The sequence below is a fragment of the Plasmodium vivax genome, chromosome 9 (assembly GCF_000002415.2).
Source record: "Plasmodium vivax chromosome 9, whole genome shotgun sequence".
In the NCBI taxonomy this organism is placed as follows: Eukaryota; Apicomplexa; class Aconoidasida; order Haemosporida; family Plasmodiidae; genus Plasmodium; species Plasmodium vivax.
In genome coordinates this window covers 930,584-949,162 of record NC_009914.1, presented here as the reverse complement: position 1 = coordinate 949,162, position 18,579 = coordinate 930,584, and the positions used below count along the sequence as shown (strand labels likewise).

General features: G+C 48.7%; 6 protein-coding genes across 6 annotated transcripts, besides 9 other annotated features; 5 read left to right on the top strand and 1 right to left on the bottom strand.

Moving 5' to 3' along the window:
• Window positions 1-1,489: 1,489 nt before the first annotated feature.
• PVX_091920 (threonyl-tRNA synthetase, putative) lies at window positions 1,490-4,228 on the top strand (the record flags this gene model as incomplete). Its single annotated transcript, XM_001615326.1, has 1 exon — window positions 1,490-4,228. The coding sequence occupies one exon, from the start codon at window positions 1,490-1,492 to the stop codon at window positions 4,226-4,228; it is 2,739 nt and encodes a 912-aa protein (XP_001615376.1).
• Window positions 4,229-4,826: 598 nt separating this feature from the next.
• PVX_091915 (hypothetical protein, conserved) lies at window positions 4,827-5,553 on the bottom strand. The gene has a single exon (XM_001615325.1). It carries the CDS (start codon window positions 5,124-5,126, stop codon window positions 4,839-4,841), a length of 288 nt encoding a protein of 95 aa, XP_001615375.1. The 5' UTR covers window positions 5,127-5,553; the 3' UTR covers window positions 4,827-4,838.
• A 441-nt stretch (window positions 5,554-5,994) lies between these two features.
• Window positions 5,995-6,018: a microsatellite.
• A 1,910-nt stretch (window positions 6,019-7,928) lies between these two features.
• On the top strand, window positions 7,929-10,218 carry PVX_091910 (kelch domain-containing protein; the record flags this gene model as incomplete). The annotated part of the gene is made up of 4 exons (XM_001615324.1): window positions 7,929-9,034; window positions 9,284-9,369; window positions 9,520-9,894; window positions 10,085-10,218. 4 exons carry the CDS (start codon window positions 7,929-7,931, stop codon window positions 10,216-10,218), a joined length of 1,701 nt encoding a protein of 566 aa, XP_001615374.1.
• A 412-nt stretch (window positions 10,219-10,630) lies between these two features.
• Window positions 10,631-10,651: a microsatellite.
• A 355-nt stretch (window positions 10,652-11,006) lies between these two features.
• Window positions 11,007-11,042: a microsatellite.
• Window positions 11,043-11,479: 437 nt separating this feature from the next.
• PVX_091905 (kelch domain-containing protein) lies at window positions 11,480-14,462 on the top strand (the record flags this gene model as incomplete). The annotated part of the gene is made up of 7 exons (XM_001615323.1): window positions 11,480-11,831; window positions 12,067-12,330; window positions 12,475-12,781; window positions 12,944-13,029; window positions 13,122-13,323; window positions 13,533-13,975; window positions 14,107-14,462. 7 exons carry the CDS (start codon window positions 11,480-11,482, stop codon window positions 14,235-14,237), a joined length of 1,785 nt encoding a protein of 594 aa, XP_001615373.1. The 3' UTR covers window positions 14,238-14,462.
• Window positions 12,210-12,245: a microsatellite.
• Window positions 13,042-13,063: a microsatellite.
• Window positions 13,723-13,745: a microsatellite.
• A 735-nt stretch (window positions 14,463-15,197) lies between the features above and the next one.
• PVX_091900 (hypothetical protein) lies at window positions 15,198-15,693 on the top strand (the record flags this gene model as incomplete). The annotated part of the gene is made up of 2 exons (XM_001615322.1): window positions 15,198-15,280; window positions 15,525-15,693. 2 exons carry the CDS (start codon window positions 15,198-15,200, stop codon window positions 15,691-15,693), a joined length of 252 nt encoding a protein of 83 aa, XP_001615372.1.
• Window positions 15,399-15,432: a microsatellite.
• Window positions 15,694-16,266: 573 nt separating the features above from the next.
• Window positions 16,267-16,315: a microsatellite.
• A 658-nt stretch (window positions 16,316-16,973) lies between these two features.
• Window positions 16,974-17,010: a microsatellite.
• A 63-nt stretch (window positions 17,011-17,073) lies between these two features.
• PVX_091895 (small nuclear ribonucleoprotein Sm D1, putative) lies at window positions 17,074-18,146 on the top strand. Its single transcript, XM_001615321.1, has one exon. The coding sequence runs from the start codon at window positions 17,595-17,597 to the stop codon at window positions 17,976-17,978; it is 384 nt and encodes a 127-aa protein (XP_001615371.1). The 5' UTR covers window positions 17,074-17,594; the 3' UTR covers window positions 17,979-18,146.
• The last annotated feature ends 433 nt before the right edge of the window (window positions 18,147-18,579 follow it).

The window sequence follows — 18,579 nt, the reverse complement described above, 5'->3', positions numbered from 1 at the left end:
TCTCAATTTGGCCGAATTCACGATGCGCAAAATGTACTGCGGTGCCTTCGACCGATGCCTGTGCTGCTCGGAGAAGGTCATTTTGAGCTACCAGGCCTGCCCGGAGGCCTTCGTCGAAAACGTACGCGCGGAGCGCCCCGCGTGAGCGCCGCACGCGGTTCACGCGGTTCATTTGAGTCGTTTGCCGCCAGTTTGCCGCTCATTTGCCGCTCATTTGCCGCTCATTTGCCGCTCATTTGCCGCCAATTTACCGCCCCCCCCCCCGCAGGTCATCCGCGACAGCAGCGTGCTCGAGAAGATCACAGGCATCGACGAGCTCAGGGCAGAGGAAAGCGACGTGATCATGCTGGACTGACTTGGGTAAGCGCGCCCGTCAACCCTGTTTTGTGTGTTTTTTAATTCGTCTTCAGCGCACACTGGCTGTTCCCGGTCTACCCGTGGTGTGAGGGCCTCTTCAATTTGTCTCCTTTTATGATCTGCGTCCGAGCAGGCAGCGATGCAGTGCATCACCGTTGAGTATTTTTTTTGATTCTTTTTGGATTTTTTTTGGAGGGGGGTTTCACCTGTTCATATTTGCTCCTCTGCTTTTGTGCGCGTTTGCTTCGTTTTTTTTCGCAGCACAGACGGAGTGGTGATGCCTCTGCAGCGGGTGTGCCTTTTGTGGCGATGCCTCTGCAGCGGATGTGCCTTTTGTGGCGATGCCTCTGCAGCGGATGTGCCTTTTTCTGTCGAGGCCAACCACTCCCTACTCCCCCCGGCTGGGCCCTCCAGCCAAGGACGCAACAATATGAAGCATTTTCCAAAGGGTGTAAATAGCTTTTCTCGTTAAGTTAAGCGATTTTCACGAAAAGGGACATATTGGAAGCAACCCCCCTTTGCTGTGTAGCCACTTGCGAGGGAGTGGATCTCCAGTGTGGGCTGGGTCAAATTATAAAGCGCCTCCCCGCCTTAGCAAAGTGGCACCTCAGCCTGTTATGTACCATTATGGGGGCAGTTCACGTGTGGCCGCCACAAAGCTTAGCACCAACTCGAGTGGAACAGCGCAATTTTGCGAGAGGGGCCAACTGTTCCGCCGCCCAGGAGGGGAGTACCTTCTTGTTGACCACATAAAGCCTCGCACATGCGCGCATGCGAAGGGGTGCATGCGCGGTGTGACTGATGCTATTCCTGAGGCTACGACCCGGGGGTGAATTCCACCGCGCCTCTCCTCGCGCGAACGGATTTGAGAACCCACTTTTGAGTGGCGCACAAATTGGGGAAAAAAAAAAAAAAAAAAAAAAACAAAAAAGCCAGCATGGAAAGGGATGAGAATAGCATCACTGGAAGGAAGCGCAATCGCGACAGATGCTTACGAAGCGAATGGTCCCACTTGAAACCACCCCTGCGTGTGATTCACCCGTTTGAGAGCGACTCACCTGTTTGCTCGCTGCCCATGTTTGTGAATACGTGGCCCGAATGCTTAACCCGAATGCGTGCCCCTTATGCGTGAATGCGAAGGACGGTCATGAGCCTTTGCGTTCTTCTGACGAACACGTGCAACAACCTTCACGCCCCCCTGTTGTATAAGCCAAGTGCGAGGAGGGCCTGCAGCGTTGCTCACTCGAATGACTCGCAGAGGAGGCTACCCAGTTGCAACACTCGTTGGGTGAAAAAGAAAAACGCCCTGTACTTGAACCAACTCTGGAGTAGCAGTATCTGCAGCAGTATCTGCAGCTGGAGGAGGAGCACCATCAAAGTGAGTAAATTGGCTTTTAAGAGAATGGCATGCACCACGAGCGTTGACCAACCCCAGGGGGACCTTATGGAGAGGTTAAAACAAAAATTGGTGGTTGGGGAGAACCCAGCGTTTATTCAGGAGAGACTAGCCAAGTACAACGCGCTGAAGGAGAAGAAGCGAATCGAAAGGGAGGAGCTACTGAAGAGTGACCCCCAATTGACGCGAAGCATAACTGTGCAGCTGCTGGATGGGTCCGTGAGGGAGGGGCAGTGCAATGTGACCACCCCGTTTCAGATCGCCAGCTCGATTTCGAAGAGGCTGGCGGAGGACTCCCTCGTGGCGCGCGTGACCTACGTGGAGAGGGTCGACCTGGAGCTCTGCGACGTGGAGGAGGGGGAGCAGCCGGAGGGGGAGCAACCGCAGCAGGATCAGACGCAGCAGCCGGAGGGGGAGCAACCGCGGAAGGCCGCCGAACCGGTCGAAGCGCCCGTTCTGTGGGACATGGGCGCGCCGCTGCTCGGCAGCTGCAAAATCGAGTTCCTCAACGTGGAGCACGAGGAGGCGAAGAAGGCCTTCTGGCACTCCTCCGCGCACATCCTGGGCAGCAGCTTGGAGAAGCTCTTCGGGGGGTACCTCACCATCGGACCTCCCCTGAAAGAGGGCTTCTACTACGACATATATCTGGGCGATTTTTCCATCACCAATGAGCATTACAAAAAGGTAGAAGACGAGTTTAGCAAGCTCATAAAGGAAAACGCAGAATTTGAGAAGCTCATCTGCACGAAGGAGGAGGTGATGGATCTCTTCCAGTACAACCCCTTTAAGTTAGAATTGATAAGGACCAAAATTCCAGAAGGGAAAAAAACGTCAGTGTATAAGTGCGGCAACTTCATTGACCTCTGTCTAGGCCCACATATAAAAAGCACAGGAAAAGCAAAAGCATTTAAGGTATTAAAAAATTCAGCGGCCTACTGGTTAGGCAACAAAAATAATGAAAGTTTACAGAGGGTATATGGAATAACCTTCCAAAAAAAAACAGAACTAAATGATTATTTAAATTTTCTAGAAGAAGCAAAAAAGAGGGATCATCGTAATGTAGGGAAGAAATTACATTTCTTTTTTTTTGATAAAGATACGTCCCCCGGTTCCTGTTTTTGGCTACCCCATGGGGCAAAAATTTACAACAAGCTAATTGACTTTGTTAGGAGAGAGTATAGAATAAGGCTATACGATGAAGTGATCACCCCGAATGTGTTTAGCTGTGATTTGTGGAGAACTTCTGGGCATTACCAAAATTATAAAGACTGCATGTTCATTTTTAATGTAGAGCAGAAGGAGTGGGGGATGAAGCCGATGAACTGTCCCGGGCACTGTGTCATGTTTAAGCAGTTGAACGCATCTTATAGGTCACTTCCAATTAGACTTGCCGACTTTGGGGTCCTACACAGGAATGAAATTTCTGGCAGTTTGAGTGGACTCACTAGAGTACGCAGATTTCAACAAGACGACTCCCATATTTTTTGCACATTCGAACAAATAAAGGAAGAAGTGTTAGGCACTCTTCATTTTATTTTTTTCATTTACGATCTGTTCGGGTTTAAGTACGAGCTGTTTCTATCCACCAGACCGAAGAAGTTCATTGGGAATATCTCCACTTGGGATTTTGCCGAGCAGGCTTTGAAGGACGCTCTCAACTCGGCTAATATACCTTGGAAACTGAACGAGGGAGATGGAGCTTTCTATGGCCCCAAAATTGATATACTACTCAAGGACAGCATCAACCGGACCCACCAGTGCGGCACCATCCAGCTGGACTTCCAGCTCCCCTGTCGATTCAACCTGCAGTACAAGAACCGGGACTTCGGCGCGCTCGCCGAGGGGGGCGACGGGGAAGGCGCCGCGGCCAAGCGGGAGGAAGAGGTGGGAGCGGAGGTAGCGGCGGGAGCGGAGGTAGCGGCGGGAGCGGCGGGAGCGGCGGATGCCACAGATGCTGCAAATGGTGCAAATGGTGCAAACACCGCAGATGCCGCCCCCGCCGCGGAGCTGCTGAAGCGCGGCTTCGACCGCCCAGTCATCATCCACAGAGCCATCCTCGGGTCCGTGGAGAGGTTCGTCGCCATCCTGATAGAGCACACCGCTGGTAAGCTGCCCTTCTGGATCTCCCCCAGGCAAGCCATCGTCCTCCCCGTCAGCGATAAGTTCAACGACTACGCCCACTACGTGCACCAAACGCTCAACAACCACCTCTTCGACGTGGAGATAGACACCTCGCTGAACACGCTCAACAAGAAAATACGCGAGGCCCAGCTGAACCAGTTCAACTTCATTTTGGTGGTGGGGGAGAAGGAGCTGACCACCAACACAGTCACCGTGCGCAACCGGGACGACCAGAACAACCACGAGGTCTGCTCCCTCGAGGAGCTCATCGCCCGTTTCGGCAAGCTCCTCGAGGTCAACTCGAAGCCCTTCAACCGGGTGGAGCCCTTCCAGCGAAGCGCGCCGACGCAGTGAAGCCAGTTAAGTGGTGAAGCCTGTCAAGTGGCGAAGCCCCTCCAGCGAAGCGCAGTTACGCTGCCAAGGCACACCTTCAGCGGGCTGTTTAATTCGCCCCCATCGTGTAGACCTCTACCATCCCTGTGTACATCCCGCCTCCTCGCCTATTTTTGCCCCTTCCCAGCGACCGTCCACCCCCCCCATCTGTTACCCACATACGCGGCATACATGCGGATGCAAGTGGCACCACGCGCGATGCCCATTTCGTGTGCCCCCCCCCCCCTTTTTGTACACCATGCTTATGTGAACCCTGACGTGAACGAATTTATTTTTAGAAAAACAAAAAAAAGTTAAAAATGTTTAAATTGTAGATCGCTACAAATTTGAAGCGGCACAAATGTGAAGCGGCGTGTGTGCGTTGTTGGGCGGCCGGGTTGTTCGTCCCCAAGAGGGGTTGGCCTCAGAGGAGGTGCTCACTCCCCGTTTTGCCAGGTAAAAGCGTGGGGAAAAAAATGAAGAGAGCCGCCCCTCAGGGGGTAAACAAAGGGGAAGCGTTTTTGTGGCCCTCCCTTGCCGGTTGTTCCCTTCCGTGCAGCTGCTTCCCCTTTGGGGGGGCACCCCAACCGTGTCAACCCTGCTCGTACATGCGCATCTCCTCCGCCACCTGCGCGCTGTACGTACAGCTGAGGTACTTCATGTTGTAATACATATGGCCCATCTTTGCAAACTTGTCAACGTCGATCTTGAGGTTATTCTGTTTGTGATAGTTGAGCATTTTCAGGAGGAATTCCTTCCGCTTCATCCACTGCCCGGTGGACTCCCATTCCTTTCTTGTGTTTGCGTCTACGAGCACTTTTTTTTCTTCTTCGGGCATATTCGGGTCGTTCAAAAATGGCTGCGTCGTTGGGTGATCCATGGGGTTTTGCCTTTTGTTGTGAGAGGGACTGCCAACCCGGTTCGTCGCTAAACTGGTGACGTCGTACTTTATGCTACACTGGGGGTACCTTTCAAAGGTGCCGTTTTGCTGCCTTATGCCTTGTTGCTGATGCGAGATGTGGATGCCTCTCCCCAAGTTGTCATTAGTCGACGGGGATTACACCAATGTGGGGTTGAGAAGAGCAACAGAGGATGCTTCTCTCCGGATATAAACCCCTTTTTTGTTGTTTTTTTTTTATTTCCCGTTTTTCTTAATTTCGCAAATGGGTCAATTGAGCCTAGAAGGGTTAACAGTTCTGCTTTGACTGTTTTGTATCATCATGGACGTTTTGGCAACTCAGGAAGGTGGCTGCTCAGTTGATTGGATTTTTTTTTTTTTTTTTTTTTTTAAAATAATGGTGGCCAAGCGGAATATGACTTTTTGGCTAGCCATTTCAAGCTGACTTTTTTTTTTTTTTTTTTTTTTTTTTCAAAATTGTTGCCAAACAGGGCGAAACGAAATATGGACGTGGGGGTTTTGAACGGGGAGCTTACGTAAGCGGATAAACGAAGATGTAACCCCCCTAATTTTTACCTCCTAAATGGGAAAAAATACCAAAGTGGAGAACATGCCCCTTCTGTGCCCCCCAAACAGGAGGAGTTTTCCATTTTTGAGAGGAGCTTCAAGAAGGGTGCACATAGTGGTACACCCGAGGAACGTTCCACCGTTTTTTAAAAATGCCTGCGCGGCGTGCGCAACATATATGCAGAGATTACCAAATGAATTGGCAGTTTGCACATCCGTAGGAGCCACACTGATGGAGGAACGAGCGCTGTCACGTATAGGTGTAGATCCCTAAGGGGGGAAGAGGGGGGAGCGCGAACAAGTCGCTGGATATGTTCGAAGGGAGCCTCTTATCTGTTCATTTGACCTTCTGCCAGGTGAGTAGCAGTTAAGGGAAGTTACCTTTCTTGCGCGCAAGTAGGTACACATTCGCATGTGCACTTGCAAATGTGCACATTTGCCTGCTCGCCAACCCAGCGCAGAATAGAGCTTCCCTTCCCCCGCGAAAGGTACCCAGTTGGCCATTTGGAAAGATCACCCCTGCAATTTTGAAAGGCTCAGGGCTGCTTTTTATAACGCGGGACAACCGTAATGTGTGTGGAGGAAAATTTGCACAAATGCAGGTCAAATTAAAAAGAATTTCCAAACGTTCGGCCAGCGTGTGCAAGTTTTGCTTCACCTACAGGCACAAAGGGGACGCAGTGGGGACGCGGGAATTTTTGGCATTTTAAAGGAGCATTTAAGGCAGGGAAAAAGGGGCTAAAATATGCAACTAAATGGGTGCAACAACGTCCAGGGTTGGCGCGAAAAGGAGAGACCGTTTTTGCTTCTTCCCTTTGCGAGGCCGCCCGCTGCCTAACTCCAACGAGTTGAAGCTTTTACGCAGCTGGGGGAGAAACCGATTTGAAAAAAGAATCAACAAGAGTGATCACCAATGGTGAAAAAAAAAAAAAAAAAAAAAGCAAAGAACAAAGAACAAAGAACAAAGAACAAAGAACAAAGAACAAAGAACAAAGAACAAAGAACAAAGAACAAAGAACAAAGAACAAAGAACAAAAGAGCGTGCAACTTGGTGAGCTCACAGAAGAACGACCAACAGGTATACACACACGTTACGCTGGCTGGCACTAAATTGTAGATCGTGTCGCGGTGTTCATCCCTTAAGTGCAAAAAAAAAAAAAAAAAAAAAAAGCGGAACAAGCAAAATGAGCAGAACACACTACGTCAACAGAACGAAGGAATGTTCCGAAGGACAACCAGTTTGCGAGGCCCTCCTCAAATGTCGCAAATACGTTGCTTGTCAAACGAATAATTAGGCACCACGCACAGGTGCGTACACCCAAGTGGAGTTAATTTTTTTTTTTTTTTTTTTGTCTCCCTCGATGGAAAAACAAATTACACATGGTAGAAATTTTTTTTTTTTTTTTTTTTTTTTTCTAACTTCACAAACTGTCGTTCTAAGTTGTTACTGAAAAAATAATCGCCACCGCTGTTTCTGCGCGCAACGCGAGATTGCTAAGGTGTAAGTGGTAAGTGTGTGCGTGTGTTTATTTCTCTGCCCACCTGTGTGACCATTCGTTCGGTACTTTCTTGTTTACCCTTTTGTTTGCCATTTTTGTTGCCAATTGTTCACACCCATGTGTACACACATTTGGCCGCATTCATAAAAGAAAAAATTAATTTTCTTACCCTCACGGCGACAAAAGGTGAACTCCTCCGGGAAAAGATAAAACGGAAAAATTGTCGAACGGATTAGCGAACTGTGCGCTTCGCAAAAATCTGCTTTCTTTTTCGCAACAGGAGATAAGGGGCAATTTTTGGCCGCACCATAGGACCACCCCAAAAGGCGAAAACAGGTTGGAGAATATTCTCTGAACAGTTCAGGCGAAAGTGAAACTGAGAGTGCCAGTGAGTTGCACACACGTGGGTCCACTCACGTAGGGAAGCGCGCCACTCCGCACAGAAGTTGTACAGGAGTTGTGCAGAAGTTGTGCTGAAATCCATACGGAAGTTCACACACGCCCCCACGAAAGTTCCCCCCCCCGCGTCGCCCCACACGCCGGCAACATGGACACCCTGAGCACAGCGCCAGAAGAGCCACGCACCGATGAGAAGCCATTTATGGAAGAAGCGAAAGCGGCAGGGATGAGCAGCACCGCCGCAGTTGGCCCGCAGGCAACGCAAATGTTTCCCTCAGCGGAGAGAGTAAACGCGGTTGAGCGAATCAATGCAGCAGGAATGGGGGGCCCAGAAGAAAAGGTCAGCTCGCCTGGCATGACTTCCCCAGATGGCCATATGACTATGCCAGGACAAATGGGTATGTCTGGACATATGGCCATGCCTGGAGATGTGGCCAATGGCCCTGCCCCCCATATGGGCAACCCAATGGGGATGACCAACAACTCTGCAGGAGTATCAACTGCAAACGATGAAGCAAACCCCTCAGACCAAATGAACAACGCAATGGGTAGCGCCACAGGAGGACAAGTTCCACCCCCTGAAAAGGCAGGGGAGGTACACTTTGAAGGAGTCGACAAAGTTAATGAAAACCAAAACAAAGGAGAAACAGGAAATATGAAACGAGAAATAAAAATGGAAAATGATAAAATGAGCATAAAATATAATGAAGACGTGTCCAAGGGGTTTCTTTCACCACCTGTGTTTCACTTAACAGAAATTATGCACAATGAGAGATGCTTCAAAAGAACAAAAGGTCACATGACAGTGGAAATAAATGGAGACATTTGCATATACGGAGGAATGGTACAGAATAAATGTGTTAACAATTTTATACGGTATGTGCCTGGCATCAATTTATTTGAAAAAATCAGATTAAATTCGGAAGACATTACTCCTCGAGCATTTCACTCGGGCAATGTTATTTCGGAAGATAACAAAAAGAGTATTGTCGTCTTTGGAGGAATAAATGAAAATGAAGAAATACTTGATGAAACATTTAAATTTGATTTCCAAGCAAAGAAATGGGAACGAATGGAGAGCGCTACAAAACCAAGCGCTAGATATAAACACGCTTCCTTCAATTTTAATGATGCCATATTCGTTCATGGTGGGCTGAATGCAAACAACGTTGCTCTGTCCGACTTGTGGTGCCTTTCTGGGGGCGCTTGGAAGGAAATTAATCAGCTGGATAAGATTCCCGAAGCTAGATATGGACACAGTTTAATCTTTTCCTTGTACGGAAATGCGAAACTTGTGTTTCTCTTTGGAGGAAATAGGAAAAGCTTCCATGGCGCTCTCGCGGACACGTGGATTTTCAACCTCAACACGTTTAAGTGGAAGGAAATCACCAACACCACGGGGCCCAAGCCCTGCGCACGATGGGCGTAAGGACGAGAGGGGAAAAAGAAGAGGAAAAAAAAGAGCAAAAAGAAAGAGGAAAAAAAAAAAAAAAAAAAAAAAGCGGAAAAATAGCTAGCTGCGGCAAAATGGCTAGCTGCAACACAAATCGCCTGAACGGGTCATAAAAAAGTGGGACCCCGCATTCACCTAAACACATGACGTGCGCATTTACACACGCACACTTGCATACATTTATGTACGCACATGGGCACCCCCTCTCCGCTCCCCCGCAGGCACTCCGCGCAACTCTTCGACAACGAGTGGATGATCGTATACGGAGGAATCACGAACGGGTGGATCGACAACTACGCTCTGTCAGGTAGGTGGTCGCGCCGCAGGTCACACGCCGCGAGCATACAGCACGCTCACAGCAAACACGTTAGCAACTTTCCACCACGTCTGTTGTGCCAACCGTGAACGTCACACTCACTGCTATGTCCTGCTCATCCCTGCTGCCCCCTCCCTGCAGACATGTACGCTCTGAACATTTACACCTTCTCCTGGTTCGAAGTTGATATCAGCACGTCGAAAAGCTTCAACAGGGGGTACTACGGATCGCTATGTTTAGTGCATTATAAAAAGTCGCTACACGTTTTTGGAGGGTCAGACGAGACGAACGAATTCTCCGACGCTTTCAGCATGTCCCCCTTAGTTACGTACGTGTCGTACAAAACCTTGACGGGGAAAATCGAGCAGCTCAACACAAAAATGAAAAACATCAACGAAAATTCAAATGACAGTGAGCACGTGAATTTAGCCGAATTTGAGTTAAAAATAGCTGAGTTGAAGGAGGACGTGAACAACATAAACAACATGATGAAGACCTTCGAGATGAAGTTTTCCGGTAAGTTGGGGAGCCTTGGCTCCACTGTGTGCACAGGCGCAGCGCGCCGCAGCGAGAGGGCAAAAAAAAACCCGTGTGGAGGGCGCTCATTTGGGGAAGCCAGCCGAGCGGCTCAGCAACTGCGCGTAGCCAAGCACACCGCGTCATGACTTATACGTGTATTTATTTACTTTACTTTTCCCCCTCGCAGCACTTGAGAAACTGAACGAGCAGTGCGAAAAGCTGCTCTCCAAAAACATGAACGCGGAAGCTTTGGAAAAATTAGAACAGCGCATTCGAAAGCTGGAATCGTCCAACGTGCTGATGAAGCATGACAGTATATAGAGTGGGGGGGTGACGTTCCTGCCCTGTCCCCCTTCTGTGTGTGAACCGCTGTCCGACTGACTTACCTCCCTGTCACGTTAGCCGCTTGTTCTTCCATCCGGGGGAGTCATCTCGTGGCGTTCCACACGCGTTGCACAATTTACACGTTTTTCCCCTTTTTTGTGTGTTCGCTCCCGTCCCCTCACCGGCTCCCCCTTTTGAGATATCGCAAAAGGGGAGCAGCCTCTTCCGCGATGTTAATTTTTTTTTCGTATATTTTTTCGTGTTTTTTTCGTTTTTTTCAACCCCCGTTTGCGGCACGGGTCGTATGTGTAAAAGTATGGCATTGCCGGGGAAGAAAAAAATTCCCACTCCTCTTTCGCTTTGCGCCATTTGACTTGCCTTTTTTCGCGTGTTTTTGCCACTCTGTTTTCCCCCCCACCCAGTTTATTCGTTTTCCAACAGATGCGTGTTCCGGTTAACCTAATTCGCAGCCTTTCCCCTTCATTTTAAAATACCCGTTGTAAAAAAAAAAAAAAAAAAAAAAAAAGAAAGATAAGTGTGGACAGAACAATTTTTTTTTTAAATCAGCAACATGGCACGTACTGCATGGTCGTAGCGCTTCCTTCCAAGTGAGTCGTGCATGCTGTTTTTTTTTTTTTTTTTTTTTTTTTATTTTTATTTTGCGGCATTTCCCCCCAGGGGGGGAAGTACTAACCGGGTGAAGGGAAGAAAAAAAAAAAAACAGCAAAAAGGGGTGCAGCGAACGGGTGGTAGAAATGCTCCAGGGTGGCCACAAACGGCGTTGCACGGTGCACACAGCTGCTGCGTTGGGGTGAGCAGCTACAAATGGGAAGGACAAAATGGGGCGATAAAATGGGACGATAAAATGGGACGATAAAACGGAACGGTAAAAAGGAACACCAAAACGGAACGGTAAAAAGGAACACCAAAACGGAACGATAAACGGAACAACGAAATGGAACGACAAAATACACAGCAGGAAAAACAAATTGGGAATTAAAAAAAAAAAAACTTCGGCCAAAGCTAACCGCCTGGCGACAGCACATGCGCGTAGTGTAACCCCCTTCGAGACGAAAAGTGGGCGTAAATTTTGGAGTTGTTTTCCAGCCAGTGTGTGTTGCCCCCGTCCGGTACTACCCACTGCCGCTAATTCTTCCATTTTTGTGATGCGCCCTCGACGCAGCATGTCTCCCCGCGAGAGACCCAAATAGGAGGAAGAAAAGAAAAGAAAAAAAAAAAAAAAAAAAAATCACACAAAATGACATCTTCGAACAAATTTTTAAATATAAAAAAGGAAGACTCCTACTTGGCCAAGTTTACACATGACACCATCATATTCGCAGAGAACTTATTTAAAATTATTGCGAAGCCTTTCACCCATGGAGGTTCGTCCGCTTTGGAGGAGTATGCCGATGACGGCAACGTGGAGGCCATCTCCTTCTGTTCGGAGGTGTTACCCTTTTACTGTAAATCCGAATTAATTCATCGGGGAGACATCTTCAACGTCCGCTTTGGCCACTCCTGCATTTTCTACAAGAACAGCATATACATATATGGCGGCAACCAGCTCAGCGAGTCCTTCAACTCGAAGCTGATTAAGTTCAGCACGGGTAATCCACCACCAGAGCGGTGAAGCGGTGCAGCGGCGAAGCAGCGAAGGGGTGTGTTGCCGACGCGGCGAAGGGGCTGCTTGGCCAGAGGGCCAACTGCATTTTTGCCTACTCGGGTGTGCGCAGCGAGCCAGCGAGCCATTCGTCCTTCCGCGGTGTTTACTTCTGCCAATTTTTCGCCATTTTCTCGTCACTTTCTCGCCACTTTTCCGCTGATTTCCTTTTTCCCCCTTAGAGACGCAAATTTTCAGCCTGGTGGAAGGACAAACCCCGCCGCAGAGCCGCTACTACGCAACGCTGAACTTGGTTTACTCCAGCGCGCTGAGCGAGCACTGCCTGTTCTTGTTTGGAGGCAAGCGGGGCAAGTACATCACGAACGACACCTACCTGTTCAATTTGAGCAACAACAGCTGGAAGCACATGAAGGTGCAGTTTTCCCCCCCCCCGGTTTTCGGCCACGTCTCTTTTAAGTACAAGAATATCATCTTCATCCACGGGGGTAAGCAGCTGAGTAGGGTAGCTAAGTAGGGCACCCCCAAATGGAGACGCCCCAAATGGAGACACCCCAAATGGCGCCGCTTTAACTGGCGACGCCTCAAATGGCGACGCGAATTGACTGCTCCCCCGCCGCTCCCCCGCGCAGGGAACATGGGGAACCTAAACGTGAACAATGACATCTGGTGCTATTTCGAAGAGGAAAAAAAGTGGGTCAAAATTATGAGCAAGGATGAGTATTACAAGAAGGAGGTTTATAAGCCAAGTGCCCGATTTTTCCACTCGTGTTCTGTGTGCATATCTAACCAGGGCAACGACGTCAGGGCGTTTATCTTCGGGGGGCTGAACGCCAACAACAAGTGCGCAGAAGACACCTTCTGGTGTTACTCCCTGGGCAACGGGAAGTGGACCCCAATTGAGAATTCCCTGGGGAAGGTCCCCGTGGAGCGCTTCGGGTAGGCCGGGGGATACGCGCGCGTAGATGCACATGTATATGTATTTGCATTTGCGTGTGCATTTGCATATGAATGTGCATATGAATGTGCATATGTATTTGCACGTGCATTTGCATGTGTGTATTTTTTTTTTTTTTTTTTTTTTTCTTTCCCCCCCTGCAGACACAGCTCCACAGTCCTGAACGACAGGTGGTTCCTCCTCTGCGGGGGGTACAACTTCTGTTGGTACTCCAAGTCGGAGCTGCTAGGTAGGCCCCGCGCACAGGCATATACGCGCATGTACACGGATATGCACTTATATACACTCATGTACCCCCCCCTCTCTCCTGCCCCCCCGAAGACATCCACGCGTACGACATTAACCTGAACACCTGGTCAAGCCTGAACGTGTACGGCACGCCCCTGGTCACCCACCACTTTTACGGGAAAATCATCCAAGTGGACGAGAGCGGCTACTTCTTCATCTTCGGGGGGCTGCGCAACAACGAGACGTCCAGCAAGATTTACAAATTCACGCCGCTCCTCGCCTCGCCGTACTTCAAGTAGGGAGGCAAAATGGGGCAAAAAAAGGGCAAAAAAAGGGCAAAAAAAGGGCAAAAATATAGGGCAGAAAAAAACTCCAACGATTATACGGGAAAGAGGGGATGCCCTTTCCTGCCCAGGCCGGACGCTACGGCGCGAGGACACACCCAAGGGGGAACACTCCTACGTGCTTGCTTTATTTTATTTTTTTCTTTCACCCCCTTGGAAGGCTCCTACGAGACAAGATAGACGAAATGGAAAGGAAGGTCCTCTACTTGGAAAAGAACCCACTGCAGCTACTGAACCCGTCCTACGGAAGAGACATAAACGAAATAAAAGGCACCCTCAGCGGAATCTCCTTCACCCTCGTGAGGTACATACAGCTAGCTAGCGACATAAATGAAAAAATAAAAATTTCAAATGAACTTGCCCAAAGCAACTACCCACAATTGGCCGAAAAATTTGAGCAGTATAACAAGCAGTATGACTCGTTGGTAAACAGAATCGATCTGCTCGATAGCACTCTGTCCGTTTCGGACCTCGACGTCAGGGGGGGCAATGAGAATAACCTGCGCAAGAGTAGCTCCAGTTTTACTCTTTCCAGCGAGGTGAGCGGTGAGGGAAGCGGCCAGCAGAGTGAGCAGCAGAGTGGGCAGCAGGGCGGTCAGCAGAGTGAGCAGCAGAGTGGGCAGCAGGGCGGTCAGCAGAGTGAGCAGCAGAGTGGGCAGCAGGGCGGTCAGCAGAGTGAGCAGCAGAGTGGGCAGCAGGGCGGTCAGCAGAGTGAGCAGCAGAGTGGGCAGCAGGGCGGTCAGCAGAGCGGTCAGCCGACCAACGTGTTGTGATGCCAAGTGCAGGGGGAGGGGGACACACCTTCACCATGCGGAATGCTCCCTCCACAGGGTTGCCCAGTTTGACGCTTCCCTCTCAACAGTGAAGGACGGGTAAAAAAATTACACCACCATTTCCCTGTTAATCAAGGCACTGTGTGTGCCTTTTCCCCCCTTCCCCTGCCGTCGATTGAAGAATGAGCCTTTTAACTTTAAATACGTCACTGCATCGGCTCAGAGGCTTTTTTTAATATACACAAATGCGTTATGGCATAAAACTACCTATGGGATCTGCCCCATCGTAAGCAAATCGTCTTGCGGTTCTACAATCGTGTCAGTTTGAACACGCGAAACGTGAAGCGCGCCACACATTGCTCCTGAACGTGGCATTTTTTTTTTTTTTTTTTTTTGTGTGCGACTTTTACGGGTGGTTTTAAGGTTAAAGTGTTCACTGGAGGTTCTTTCTTTATTTTTTTACTCTGCGATGGGTGGTACGTTTCATTTTGAAGGAAATATTGCGGAGTCCCCCGCCCTTAACGCGTTGCGCACTTTTGCAGATTGGCTGGGCATTTCGTATGACAGTTCGCTTAACCGTTAGGGGCAAATTCACCACAGGGGTAATCGTGCCCATCATTTCCGCAGTGATCGCCCATCTCTTCCCATTAATGTGCCAAATCGGCCCTTCCCCAATTCTTCAGTTATCCTCTTCACATCGCACACACAACTGCCGCTCACAGTGGTCATGCCTTTTTTTGCCATTCCGAACAGCGTCCCCCCAAGTGTTTGCCATTTTTGCCACTTTCTTTTTTCGCGCATCGTTTAATGTTGTGTGGCTCTACGGCTGATCGGTCAGCTGCACAAGCGGAAACCGTCGATTCGTATGAGGAGTCCCGGAGCCTACTTGCCAAGGGCAAATTCATAAGGAGGGGCACATGTAATTGTGAGTGAAATGTGCGTATAAGTTTTCCCCGTTCTTTTCGCGTTATTTTCCCGTTCTTTTCCCTCGTTTTTCCCTTTTTCCCTCGTTTTTCCCTTTTTCCCTCTCCTTTGCCGCTCATCGCCGCAAAATGGTTTTCATCCCCGTGGAAGAAATCTTCAAGTATTTCCCCAGCTTTTCGAAGGACCGAGTGAAGTTCTTACGGCGTTACAGGTGGGCGCAGCGTGAGAGTGCGCGCGGTGGGTGCGTGAGCCAAGGTGGAGTGTCCCAAGGGCGATGCGTATCGGGTGTGCCTCCCCCTCGCGTCGTCTTTTACGCGCATGTGTCTCACCACGCAGTGTTTACCATTACGGCGCTTCATTTTTTACTCCACCTTCCATCTTCGTTCTCCCTACTTCCATCTTCCTACTCCCTCCTTCCATCTTCGTTTTCCCACCTCCCCCCTTCCCGAGTGCAGCTTCCTCAGCCTCATGTTAGGCGCGGCGGCCGTGGTGAAGTCGCACAAGCCGGACTTCTCCGTGCGGAACTACACGCCCTCGTATTTTTACAAGTACCATTTGGGGAAGTTAAAGGATAAGGGGGTGATCGACGAGGAGAAGTACAGCAAGCTGCTGAATGCGCAGTGATGGGCAGGTGGAGGAGCAAACCCAGTGGTGGGTGGAGGCCCATGGAGAAGTTCCCTGCACCGATTAGTCACGACCATTTGGTATGAACCTTTCCCGAAGTGGTACCCCTGAGTGTATCGAACGATCCGTTGAGGCTATTAGAAGAGGGGCAGAAATGGCCCACCAGGAGTAATGGCAGCTGGAAGAAGCATTAATTGGGGGGGATGACATGATGGAGACCTTTTTATTGTGCCTAGGGGACCCAATCAACAAATGAAAAGATGTACCCAAACAATGTGTTTACATAAGCTGCATATTTCTGATCATGTCTGTCCTTCCCCCAAGTAGCCATAGGCACGTAACACCTGTACTGCTATTATGTGCATAGTCCACATGAAGGGCAGTTTTTTTGGTCATCCCAAATGTTACTCCTGCTTGTTCAGTTTTATTAGCTTTTTTGATAAGTGTATCGTGGGTATTTATGCTTTTTAATTTTTTTTTTTTTTTTTTTTTTTTTCCTCACCTCGCCATTTTCCGTGTTGACTAAAACGTATGTCGTCTACATTGCGCAGGGAGAAAAGGGACCTCTTCACATTTGGGCAGACGCTCCGATAAGCTGCTTAAACGTTCGTCTCGTTAGTCGCTTCGTACAGGCGCAGGAGTGAGGTGAGCATAGTGCGTATATTCCCCTCGTCGGAAAACAAACGACGTTGGTATGGAAAGGACAGTTCAGCGTTATTCAACATGGAGGGTAACTTTTTACGTAATGGGAAAACAGGTGGAGTGTACTGGCAAATGGGTTTCACCTAGCATGAAGGAAAAATGCCCATCGCGTTGCCGTATCAATTGGGAAGTTCCCCAAAAAAAAAGGGTACCCGTTGTAATGGTGTTTATATGGGCAAAAGGTGGTAGTCCACATGTGAAGGCCCCTTTTTAGTTTTCCATGCAGGAGGGTCATATTACACAGGGTATTTTTCCCTGATGCCACTCCTTTCAAATGCGCCTTTTTTAAGGGAGAGAAGTACGAGCGTGGAAGAGCCAATGAGGAGGGCTGTTTTTGCTGCGAAGGTAGGGAAAACATCTGTCGCGTGTAAGGTGTTCTATACACTGGGAGGAGCTCTTTGCTCATCCTTTTTTTTCCTAATATTCACTATTTTTTCGCAACTTTCACTATCTATTCGTAACTTCCGCTTTTTTTTCGTAACTTTCTCTTTTTTTCCTTAACTTTCTCTTTTTTTCCTTAGCTTTCTTTTTTCTTTTTCTTGAATATGCATATGTGAATCACTTTAACGGCGCAAGAGAGTCCCATCCCAACCTTTTCGCAATTGACCAACCCGCGTTTATTGTCGGATGGTGCCATCTGGCGATACAGCCATTTTGTGATTTTTTTTTTTTTTTTTTGCCTGACCTGCGAATGTAAAAATATTGCGAGTAAAATTTATAACCCAACGTGAGGGCTACCCAAATCTGCAACGCTTTGAAGGAGGAAGCTTTTGAGGAAGGAAGAGTTGGAAGTTGAAGCAGGAAGTTGGAAGTTGTTTTTTTTTTCTCTTTGAACAGTTTTAAAATAGTACGCGGTGTTTCCTCGCCAGACAAAGCTCCTCTCATCGTTAATCAAATTTTAACGAAGCGTGTAGAGGGAACCCCCCGCTCACGCGCAAGTGGTTAACGATTCCAAAGTCCCATGGGCGGTATCTCCTTTTGGTGACACCCCACAGGCGAAGTCGCGGCGTAGAGAAAGGTCGTAATCGAAGCAGCAGTACGGGAGGTAGTGTCCGTGGCGAGGTGAAACATATACACCGATTGAGCGCAAGTTATAAGTTGGGTCCGCTCAAGTATCTTCCAAGTGGGCACCTCCTAAGCGGAACTTCTTAATCCCCCCCGTGCGTACATCCCAGTTACTCCCCCCCGGTGCAGCGACAATGAAGCTGGTGACCTTCTTAATGAAATTAACAAACGAAAATGTCACCATCGAGCTAAAGAACGGGACCCTCGTGACGGGGATCATAACAGGCGTGGACATCAAAATGAACACACATATGAAGAACGTTAAAGTCGTAATTAAAAACAAAAATGTTGGTGAGTACAATGTTAATACGAAGCAGTTTTTGTCGCTGGATCACGTAACGATCAGGGGGAATAACATACGGTACTTTATTCTCTCCGACAGCCTCCCGCTGGACACGCTGCTGGTGGACGACACGCCCAAACAGAAGATGTCCAAGGACAAGGGCTTTGCAAGCAAGGGCAAGATGAAACCCGGGGGCAAGGGAAGGGGACGTGGTCGCAAAATTATGAAAAGGTAGGCCTGAGCGAGGCGCAGCGGCGAAGCAGCGGGATTGACATGAATGGGAGCGAACAAATGGAAGAGAACAATTGGAAGAGAACAAGTGCGCAGATCTGAGCTGAGGAAGGATGGCTCCTTGCCAATTGGGCATCTATACCTCGTCGCATCACCGCACACATAAATATAAATGCCTTTTCAACACCGCGCTTTTAAAAAAAAAAAAAAATTGCCCATCGTAATGGCTAGCCAAATATGCTGTCTTTCCCATTTTATTATATTTTTTTACCTGAACAGTTCATAATTTTTTTTTTTTTCTTTTTTTTTTTCATATTATTTTTATGTCGTTTTATTCATTTCAGCTTCATACCTGTGTGTATTTTCGTGGGGTGTATCTTTGCGTAGAGATCACACATCACACCACTTCGTCTTTCGCAACACTTCAACATATTTCGCTTAACTTCAACACATTTCGCTTAACTTGTTGCGCGTACGAAACCGCAGAACGCAGGCTTCTGTCCTCCATTGTGTGATATGCCCACCATTTGTTCATTTAAGATGAAACAGAATTTTGCGCACACACGTGAAAATGAAGGTGCGGGCGATGCCAACGGCGTTGTAAT

What these genes read in the sequence shown, in the direction of transcription:
- PVX_091915 (XM_001615325.1), bottom strand. Translation starts at nt 5,126, where the DNA reads ATGGATCACCCAACGACGCAGCCATTTTTGAACGACCCGAATATGCCC.
- PVX_091895 (XM_001615321.1), top strand. Translation starts at nt 17,595, where the DNA reads ATGAAGCTGGTGACCTTCTTAATGAAATTAACAAACGAAAATGTCACC.